This window comes from Nomascus leucogenys, chromosome 18, assembly GCF_006542625.1.
Source record: "Nomascus leucogenys isolate Asia chromosome 18, Asia_NLE_v1, whole genome shotgun sequence".
NCBI classification, from domain to species: Eukaryota; Metazoa; Chordata; class Mammalia; order Primates; family Hylobatidae; genus Nomascus; species Nomascus leucogenys.
Window position 1 is genome coordinate 2,235,244 of NC_044398.1, and position 11,807 is coordinate 2,247,050.

General features: G+C 37.2%; 1 protein-coding gene across 1 annotated transcript in view; it reads left to right on the top strand.

Annotated features, from left to right (window-relative positions):
- The window catches only part of CEP162 (centrosomal protein 162), a 108,273-nt gene extending 97,187 nt beyond the window's left edge, over positions 1-11,086 (top strand). Inside the window, exons 26-27 of the mRNA XM_003258295.3 lie at positions 9,481-9,615; positions 10,712-11,086. Of these exons, the coding sequence (XP_003258343.2) occupies positions 9,481-9,615; positions 10,712-10,918 (342 nt within the window). The 3' untranslated portion in view covers positions 10,919-11,086. The remainder of the gene's footprint in view (positions 1-9,480; positions 9,616-10,711) is intronic.
- Positions 11,087-11,807: the final 721 nt, after the last annotated feature.

The following is an 11,807-nucleotide window of genomic DNA, read 5'->3' on the forward strand; positions in this document are numbered from 1 at the left end:
ATGACTTTGACGCGTTGACAGAAGTAGGCCTCAGAAGATCAGTAATAACAAACTTCTCCGAGCTAAAGGAGGATATTTGAAACCATCGCAAAGGAGCTAAAAACCTTGAAAAAAGAGTAGATGAATGGCTAAAATAAATAGCATAGAGAAGACCTTAAATCACCTGATGGAGCTGAAAACCATGGCACGAGAACTACATGACGCAGGCACAAGCCTTAATAGCCAATTCGATCGAGTGGAAGAAAGGGTATCAGTGATTTAAGATCAAGTGAATGAAATGAAGTGAGAAGAGAAGTTTAGAGAAAAAAGAGTAAAAAGAAACAAAGCCTCCAAGAAATATGGGACTATGTGAAAAGACCAAATCTACATCTGATTGGTGTACCTGAAAGTGATGGGGAGAATGGAACCAAGTTGGAAAACACTCTGCAGGATATTATCCAGGAGAACTTCCCCAATCTAGCAAGGCAGAACAACATTCAAATTCAGGAAATACAGAGAACACCACAAAGATACTCCTCAGGAAGAGCAACTCCAAGACACATAATTGTCAGATATCTCCAAAGTTGAAATGAAGGAAAAAAATGTTAAAGGCATCCAGAATGAAAGGTCAGCTTACCCACAAAGGGAAGCCCATCAGACTAACAGCAGATCTCTCTGCAGAAACTCTACAAGCCAAAAGAGAGTGGGGGCCAATATTCAACATTCTTAAAGAAAAGAATTTTCAACCCAGAATTTCATATCCAGCCAAACTTAAGCTTCATAAGTGAAGGAGAAATAAAATCCTTTACAGACAAGCAAATGCTGAGAGATTTTGTCACCACCAGGCTGCCTTACAAGAGCTCCTGAAGGAAGCACTAAACATGGACAGGAACAACTGGTACCAGCCACTGCAAAAACATGCCAAATTGTAAAGACCATCAGTGCTAGGAAGAAACAGCACCAACTAACCAGCGAAATAACCAGCTAACATCACAATGACAGGATCAAATTCACACAACAATATTAACCTTAAATGTAAATAGGCTAAATGCTCCAATTAAAAGACACAGACTGGCAAACTGGATAAAGAGTGAAAACCCATCAGTGTGCTGTATTCAGGAGACCCATCTCATGTGGAGACACACATAGGCTCAAGATAAAGGGATGGAGGAAGATCTACCAAGCAAATGGAAAACAACAAAAAAAAAGCAGGAGTTGCAGTCCTAGTCTCTAATAAAAAAGACTTTAAACCAACAAAGATAAAAAGAGACAGAGAAGGCCATTACATAATGGTAAAGGAATCAATTCAACAAGAGGAGCTAACTATCCTAAATATATATGCAACCAATACACAAGCACCCAGATTCATAAAGCAAGTCCTTAGAGACCTACAAAGAGACTTAGACTCCCACACAATAATAATGGGAGACATTAACACCCCACTGTCAACATTGGACAGATCAACAAGACAAAAAGTTAACAAGGATATTCAGGACTTGAACTCAGCTCTGCACCAAGCAGACCTAATAAACATCTACAGAACTCTCCACCCCAAATCAACAGAATTCTTCTCAGCACCACATTGCACTTATTCTAAAATTGACCACATAATTGGAAGTAAAACACTCCTCAGCAAATGCAAAAGAATGGAAATCATAACAAACAGTCTCTCAGACCACAGTGCAATCAAATTGGAACTCAGGATTAAAAAACTCACTCAAAACCGCACAACTACATGGAAACTGAACAACTGCTCCTGAAGGACTACTGGGTAAATAATGAAATGAAGGCAGAAATAAATAAGCTCTTTGAAACCAATGAGAACAAAGGCATGACATACCAGAATCTCTGGGACACATTTAAAGCAGTGTGTAGAGGGAAGTTTATAGCACTAAATGCCCACAGGAGAAAGCAGGAAAGATCTAAAATCAACACCCTAACATCACAATTAATAGAACTAGAGAAGCAAGAGCAAACAAATTCAAAAGCTAGCAGAAGACAAGAAATAACTAAGATCAGAGCAGAACTAAAGGAGAGAGAGACACAAGAAACCTTTCAAAAAAGATCAGTGAATCCAGGAGCTGGTTTTTTGAAAAGATCAACAAAATAGACTGCTAGCCAAATTAATAAAGAAGAGAAGAGAGAAGAATAAAATAGACACAATAAAAAATGATAAAGGGGATATCACCACCGATCCCACAGAAATACAAACTACCATGAGAGAATACTATAAACACCTCTATGCAAATAAACTAGAAAATCTAGAAGAAATGGAAAAATTCCTGGACACATAACGCCCTCCCAAGTCTAAACCAGGAAGAAGTCGAATCCCTGAATAGACCAATAACAAGTTCTGAAATTGAGGGAGTAATTAATAGCCTACCAACCAAAAAAAGTCCAGGACTGGATGGATGCACAGCCAAATTCTACCAGAGGTACAAAGAGGAGCCTACCAACTAAAAAAAGTCCAGGACTAGATGTATGCATAGCCAAATTCTACCAGAGGTACAGCTAGGAGCTGGTACCAATCCTTCTGAAACTATTCCACACAATAGAAAAAGAGGGACTCCTCCCTAACTCATTTTATGAGGCCAGCATTATCCTGATACCAAAACCTGGCAGAAACACAACAAAAGAAGAAAATTTCAGGCCAATATCCCTGATGAACATCAATGCAAAAATCCTCAATAAAATACTAGCAATCCAAATCCAGCAGCACATCAAAAAGCTTATCCACCATGATCAAGTCAGCTTCATCCCTGAGATGCAAGTTTGGTTTACCATACGCAAAGCAATAAACATAATCCATCACATAAACGAAACCAAGGACAAAAACCACATGATTATCTCTATAGATGCAGAAAAGGCCTTCGACAAAATTCAACAGCCCTTCATGCTAAAAACTCTCAACAAACTAGGTATTGATGGAACGTTATCACAAAATAATAGCTATTTATGACAAACCCACAGCCAATGTCATACTGAATGGGCAAAAACTGGAAGCATTCCCTTTGAAGACCAGCACAAGACAAGGATGCCCTCTCTCACCACTCCTATTCAATTCAACTTACTATTTGAAGTTCCGGCCAGAACAATCAGGCAAGAAAAAGAAATAAAGGGTATTCATATAGGAAGAGAGGAAGTCAAAGTGTGTCTGTTTGCAGATGACACAATTGTATATTTAGAAAACCCCATCATCTCAGTCCAAATCAATATGGGCAAAGACTTCATGAATAAAACACCAAAAGCAGTGTCAACAAAATCCAAAAATTGACAGATGGGATCTAATTAAACTAAACAGCTTCTGCACAGCAAAAGAAACTAATCAGAATGAACAGGCACCCTACATAATGGGAGAAAATTTTTGCAATCTATCCATCTGACAAAGGGCTAATATCCATAATCTACAAAGAACTTAAATTTACGAGAAAAAAACAAGCCCATCAAAAAGTGGGCAAAGGATATGAACAGACACTTTTCAAAAGAAGACATTTATGCAGCCAAGAAACATATGAAAAAAAGCTCATTGCTGGTCATTAGAAAAATGCAAATCAAAACCAAAATGAGATACCATCTCACACCAGTTAGAATGGCGATCATTAAAAAGTCAGGAAACAACAGATGCTGGAGAGGATGTGGAGAAATAGGAATGCTTTTACACTGTTGGTGGGAGTGTAAATTAGTTCAACCATTGTGGGAGACAGTGTGGCGATCCCTCAAGGATCTAGAACTAGAAATACCATTTGACCCAGCCATCCCATTACTGGGTATATACCCAAAGGATTATAAATCATTCTACTATTAAGACACATGCACATGTATGTTTACTGCGGCACTATTCACAATAGCAAAGACTTGGAACCAACCCAAATGCCCATCAATGACAGACTGGATAAAGAAAATGTGGCACATATACACCATAGAATACTATGTAGTCATAAAAGGAAGAGTTCATGTCCTTTGCAGGGACATGAATGAAGCTGGAAACCATCATTCTCAGCAAATTAAGGCAAGAACAGAAAACCAAACACTGTATGTTCTCACTCATAAGTGGGATTTGAACAATGAGAACACAGTGACATAGGGAGGGGAACATCACACACCAGGGCCTGTCGGGGGGTTGGGGGTTAGGGGAGGGATAGCATTAATGTAGATGATGGGTTGATGGGAGCAGCAAACCATCATGGCACGTGTATACCTATGTAACAAACCTGCACGTTTTGCACATGTACCCCAGAACAAAGTATAATTAAAAAAAAAAAAAGTTTAATATGTACTAGGAACTGTGCAAAATGTTTTATATGCCTTATTTTATCTGATTCTCATCACAACCAAAAGAGTAGTTACTACAATTATTCCCATTTTAGATGAAGACATTGATGCTAAGGAAAATGAAGTAACTTGTCCAGGCTTACCAACCACCATATAGAAGTGCCACCATTAGAACCTATTGCCTGTGACTAGGTCTCAGGCTCTTATTAATCATTACTAATTGATTTCACAAATCCCCTATTGTTGGCATGCAGGTTGTTTCCAGTTTTTTTAATAATATGTACATAGCATGAAGTATTTTTCAAATACATGTTTGCTTATTAAGTATTCAGTTATCTCTAGAGGATAATTCATTAAAATGCAAGGATTTTTAAAATATATGTACATATTCAGTTTTGATTATATTCTTAAAGGTTCTTTTGGTAGGTGGAATTAAAAGGAAATTTTCTCTATTTGTCTAAAACCAGATTTCTAAGTCTATGCGATTTACCAATGACTGTTTAATCATCGAAAGGTGAATGCACTAATTAATTCATGAATAATTGTTAAACACCTACCTCTCTGCCATGGGCAGCTCTAGGTGCTAGGAATAGTGAGGAGAACAAAGACAAAAATCTTTGCTCTTATGAAGTTTACATTTTATGTGAGGAGTCAGACAGTAAACATATGTAAGGTTTAATAAAAAATGAGACAACATCTGTAAAGTGCTTAGCCTAATGCCTAGCACATCATAATGTAATGACTGACTACTACTTACCCTTTAAGACTCAATTCAAACACAGCCGCCTTAGGAATTCTCTGTGGCCCATCTTCTCTTCAAGTTAGGTGTTCTCACTTATCTCACTACTCATTGGCCATCTCTTTATCATAGCACACCATATTATAATTCTCATTCACTTGACTACTTCGTTCAGAAAACCAGAGCTTCCTAACTGGTGTACCAGGAACAGGTGTATCACAAGATAGTAACAGCTGGAAATATTACTCAAAATCATTTTTCAACCATTAAAAAGGTTACAGGAATTGAAATAATAATTGACCATTCTGTGAATGACTATGCCTTTATCAGCTTTCTTAGTTTAGTCATTAGTTTTTTTTTTTTTTTATGGTACTTTAGTTTTAGGGTACATGTGCACAATGTGCAGGTTTGTTACATATGTATCCATGTGCCATGTTGGTGTGTTCCACCCATTAACTCGTCATTTAGCATTAGGTGTATCTCCTAATGCTATCCCTCGCCCCACCCCACAACAGTCCCGAAAGTGTGATGTTCCCCTTCCTGTGTCCATGTGTTCTCATTGTTCAATTCCCACCTATGAGTGAGAACATGCGGTATTTGGTTTTTTGTCCTTGGCGACAGTTTACTGAGAATGATGATTTCTAGTTTCATCCATGTCCCTACAAAGGACATGAACTCATCATTTTTTATGGCTGCATAGTATTCCATGGTGTATATGTGCCACATTTTCTTAATCCAGTCTATCGTTGTTGGACATTTGGGTTGGTTCCAACTCTTTGCTATTGTGAATAGTGCTGCAATAAACATACGTGTGCATGTGTCTTTATAGAAGCATGATTTATAGTCCTTTGGGTATATACCCAGTAATGGGATGGCTGGGTCAAATGGTATTTCTAGTTCTAGATCCCTGAGGAATCGCCACACTGACTTCCACAGTGGTTGAACTAGTTTACAGTCCCACCAACAGTGTAAAAGTGTTCCTATTTCTCCACATCCTCTCTAGCACCTGTTGTTTCCTGACTTTTTAATGATGGCCATTCTAACTAGTGTGAGATGGTATCTCATTGTGGTTTTGATTTGCATTTCTCTGATGGCCAGTGATGATGAGCATTTTTTCATGTGTTTTTTGGCTGCATAAATGTCTTCTTTTGAGAAATGTCTGTTCATGTCCTTTGCCCACTTTTTGATGGGGTTGTTTTTTTCTTGTAAATTTGTTTGAGTTCATTGTAGATTCTGGATATTAGCCCTTTGTCAGATGAGTAGGTTGCAAAAATTTTCTCCCATTTTGTAGGTTGCCTGTTCACTCTGATGGTAGTTTCTTTTGCTGTGCAGAAGCTCTTTAATTAGATCCCATTTGTCAATTTTGGCTTTTGTTGCCATTGCTTTTGGTGTTTTAGACATGAAGTCCTTGCCCATGCCTATGTCCTGAATGGTAATGCCTAGGTTTTCTTCTAGGGTTTTTATGGTTTTAGGTCTAACATGTAAGTCTTTAATCCATCTTGAATTAATTTTTGTATAAGGTGTAAGGAAGGGATCCAGTTTCAGTTTTCTACATATGGCTAGCCAGTTTTCCCAGCACCATTTATTAAATAGGGAATCCTTTCCCCATTTCTTGTTTTTGTCAGGTTTGTCAAAGATCAGATAGTTGTAGATATGCAGCATTATTTCTGAGGGCTCTGTTCTGTTCCATTGATCTATGTCCCTGTTTTGGTACCAGTACCATGCTGTTTTGGTTACTGTAGCCTTGTAGTATAGTTTGAAGTCAGGTAGCATGATGCCTCCAGCTTTGTTCTTTTGGGTTAGGATTGACTTGGCGATGCAGACTCTTTTTTGGTTCCATATGAACTTTAAAGTAGTTTTTACCAATTCTGTGAAGAAAGTCATTGGTAGCTTGATGGGGATGGCATTGAATCTATAAATTACCTTGGGCAGTATGGCCATTGTCACCATATTGATTCTTCCAACCCATGAGCATGGAATGTTCTTCCATTTGTTTGTATCCTCTTTTATTTCATTGAGCAGTGGTTTGTAGTTCTCCTTGAAGAGGTCCTTCATGTCCCTTGTAAGTTGGATTCCTAGGTATTTTATTCTCTTTGAAGCAGTTGTGAATGGGAGTTCACTCATGATTTGGCTCTCTGTTTGTCTGTGATTGGTGTATAAGAATGCTTGTGATTTTTGTACATTGATTTTGTATCCTGAGACTTTGCTGAAGTTGCTTATCAGCTTAAGGAGATTTTGGGCTGAGACAATGGGGTTTTCTAGATATACAATCATGTCATCTGCAAAGAGGGACAATTTGACTTCCTCTTTTCCTAATTGAATACCCTTTATTTCCTTCTCCTGCCTGATTGCTGTGGCCAGAACTTCCAGTACTATGTTGAATAGGAGTGGTGAGAGAGGGCATTCCTGTCTTGTGCCAGTTTTCAAAGGGAATGCTTCCAGTTTTTGCCCATTCAGTAAGATATTGGCTGTGGGTTTGTCATAGATAGCTCTTATTATTTTGAGATACGTCCCATCAATACCTAATTTATTGAGAGTTTTTAGCATGAAGTGTTGTTGAATTTTGTCAAAGGCCTTTTCTGCATTTATTAGATAATCGTGTGATTTTTGTCTTTGGTTCTGTTTATATGCTGGATTACATTTATTGATTTGTGTATGTTGAACCAGCCTTGCATCCCAGGGATGAAGCCCACTTGATCATGGTGGATAAGCTTTTTGATGTGCTGCTGGATTCGGTTTGCCAGTATTTTATTGAGGATTTTTGCATCAATGTTCATCAAGGATATTGGTCTAAAATTCTCTTTTTTTTGGTTATGTCTCTGCCAGGCTTTGGTATCAGGATGATGCTGGCCTCATAAAATGAGTTAGGGAGGATTCCCTCTTTTTCTATTGATTGGAATAGTTTCAGAAGGAATAGTACCATTTCCTCCTTGTACCTCTGGTAGAATTCGGCTGTGAATCCATCTGGTTCTGGACTCGTTTTGGTTGGTAAGCTATTGATTGTTGCCACAATTTCAGAGCCTGTTATTGGTCTATTCCGAGATTCAGCTTCCTGGTTTAGTCTTGGGAGGGTGTATGTGTCGAGGAATTTATCCATTTCTTCTAGATTTTCTAGAAAAGCAGGAGCAAACACATTCAAAAGCTAGCAGAAGCCAAGAAATAACTAAAATCAGAGCAGAGCTGAAGGAAATAGATACACAAAAAACCCTTCAAAGAATTAATGAATCCAGGAGCTGGTTTTTTGAAAAGATCAACAAAATTGATAGACCGCTAGCAAGACTAATAAAGAAGAAAAGAGAGAAGAATCAAATAGATGCAATAAAAAATGATAAAGGGGATATCACCACCAATCCCACAGAAATACAAACTGCCATCAGAGAATACTATAAACACCTCTACGCAAATAAACTAGTCACTAGTTTTTTAAAAAATTATTTTAATAATCATTATTTTAACACATACAGTTTTTATGCCCAACCAACACTCATCACCACAGCATGTCCTGTGAGGCCTCTCCCTGAGCTCTCTGCAAACCATCCCAATTATAGTCTGCATCTTTGTTCAATGATGATATCATCAGGGATGCTCCACATTTAAAATAGATTGCCTCTGATTTAATTTGCTTGTATCTTTGCATGTTTTTCAACTAATGTAGGTAAGATACTAGGATTTTTTAGTATTATTGTTATTAGGTAATAGGTGTTTTCATAGAAAACAAGAGTTATTGTTAATTCTGTCCATTTTCATTTGGTTTTTGCTGACTTTTGATGTAAACAATTAGCAAAATCTGATTCTTGTTGGAATTCCTTTTCATGATTATATGGAATAAAGAAGATACAATTAATTGTTTTCCCGAGCTCAATATGAAGGCACTGCACTACACTATGAGGATGGGGTCTATGTCTTTAATCTCTGGATCCCCAGGTCCTAAGACAGCAGGCAACACAGATAGGGCTCAGTGCTTCATTATCTCTACTTTATATGTATACATTTGTTTGCGGAATGAACTTCTACAAATTATAAAGTGATAAGGATCATAGAGAATTACAGATAGGATTATAGGGAGTTAACAGAAGAAATACACATATTCATTAACTGTTTCTGTGCATGGGGCGCTATACTATGTTGAGTGCTTTAAATGGACTTTTTTAAATTCTGAAAGTAACCATCTTACTAACGAATACCTTGTCGTGAAACTTAATGCATTAAAGAAAGTGCCAACTTCATTTTCAGCTCCTTTACCAGACTGCCATACTTGGGAGGTAGAAGATGCTCCGTTCATCTGGAACCTCTTAGAATGTGAGGTCAGCTCAGAGCTAGGATGAACCTTTACTTTCTGGATATAGAGAATGAAAGCTATTAATTACTCTAACAATCCAAGATGCCTCTTACTTATATAGAGAAATTTTATACAAATATTCTGATTTTCAAGATTACCTGTTAAATTCTTGTGATCATAGTTTTTCATTTGCTTCATATGTCAATTTTAGATTACAAAACTCTTAGAAGAATTGAGAGAAGCCAAAGAAAACCATACACCAGAGATGAAACATTTCATGGGCTTAGAAAAGAAAATTAAGCAGATGGAAATGAGACATGCACAAAGAGAACAGGAACTTCAACAGGTAAAGTAAATCACATTTACGTATTTATATAGGTCTTTACTTTTAAGTGCATTTAATTTGCTAGTTTTGTCATCCCTAGCAAAAGTTACCACTTACAGTGTTTCCAGTGTATTTTGATCTTGTTAAAAATTTAATAAATTTATAACTTTTACAAGAAAATGAGACTATATCTCAAGTGCTTGAAGATTCGTATCCTTGTATCTGGAAAAAAAGCAAAAACTTGTATCATGTTCTTAATTATTGATGGATTCCTAAAAACTTATACATCTTACCCTGGGAACAAGGCATGGTGTTCCATATTCAAGTCATTTCAGCAAATGTTTATAAGAAATAAATTGCTTTAATATGATTATTTAAAATATTATATAGCTAGCACTAGTAATATTACTATACTTAATTATAAACATAAATTAATAGAAGTTAAAAATAGCAGATGTAAGGGCATGATGTGTTTTTAGGCACTTGCCTTGGTGCTGAAATTTAACTTGGTTTGAACAGTATATTAGTCTGCTTGGGCTGACATAACAAAATATCATCAATTGGGTGGCTAAACAGGAGAAACTTATTTTCTCACAGTTCTGTAGGCCAGAAGTCCCAGATTGAGGTTTTGGTCAGTTAGGTTTCTGGTGAGGGCTCTCTTTCTCACTTGCAGATAGATAGCCACCTTTTTTCTCATTCTAACATGATCTTTCCTCACTACCATGTGCGCAGAGGAGAGAAGCGGGGCGAGAGATCTCTTTGGTGTCTCTTCTGGTGATGATCTCTTGGGTGTCTCTCGTGGTGAAAACACTAATTCTTATCAAATCAAGTCCCCACCCTTATGATCTCATTTAACATTATTTCCTTACTCCACATACAGTCACATTAAGGGTTAGGAAATTCAACATATGAATTTAAGGGGGACACAAACATTTAGTCCCTAACACAGTTGGGATGTATATACTCCTTGAAGACAGAAAATGCTGCATCCACGCAGAGCATTATGATTTACCTGAGTTCCCCAAAGAAACCCCAGGTTTGCCTACTTTAAGATTGTTAAATGTTCCTCACCCACCACTATGAACTGTAACAGCAATGTGGAATTTTTTATTTGCAGATAATACAGCAAACACACCAAGTAGTAGAAACTGAGCAAAACAAAGAAGTTGAAAAATGGAAAAGACTGGCACAGTTAAAGAATCGTGAGCTGGAGAAGTTCCGCACAGAACTAGACTCAATATTAGATGTTCTCCGAGAGCTGCACCGGCAAGGGGTGGTTGTGCCAGTTGCTTTTGCAGATGAAATGAATGCACCAGAGTATTGATAGAAACTCAGATTTCATAATGACCTTATTAAAAGGCCTAAAGATGGATGGGATTGTGCCACTGTCAGGACAGCTTATGAAAAACAAGTGTTCCAATATGTTTCCAGAAAGCAAACAACCAAAGCAACATTTCAAAATAAATTGCCTTTAACCAATAAGAAAAAAAACGTATCATGGTGTATTTTACTAAAAATCATTAACCAGTCTCATTTTAAGTGATTTATGGACAGTTTCCTTTATGGCAGAGAAGGTCTCACTTGTATGCTAGAAATAGAAAGAAAAGAAAATTGAACATACTCCACCACATTTTTATTGATAATGTGAAGTTTTTAAAATTTTTATTTTAGATCCAGGGGGTACATGTGCTTGTTGTAACATGGGTGTATTGAATAATGGTGGGAATTGGGCTTCTAGTGTACCCATCACCCAAATATTAAACACTGTACCCAACAGGTAATTTTTCAACCGTTACTGCCGCTCACAGTCTTTCCCCTATTGGAGTCCCCAATGTCTGTTGTCTCCATCTTTATGTCTGTGTGTACCCATTGTTTAGCTCCTACTTTTAAGTGAGAATATATGCAATATTTTATTTTTTACTTCTGATTTAGTTCACATAGGATAATGGCCTCCACCTCCATCCATGTTGCTGCAGATGACATGATTTCATTCTCTTTTATAGTTGCATAATACTCCATTTATATATATCTCTCTATATATATATCTCACATTTTCTTTATCCAGTCAATTGTTGGTAGATACTTAGGTTGGTTCCATGAATTTGCTATTGTAAATATTGCTGCAGTAAACATACATGTGCAGATATCTTTTTTATGTAATGATTTCTGTTCCTTTGGGTAGATTCCCAGTAATGAGATTGCTGGGTTGAATG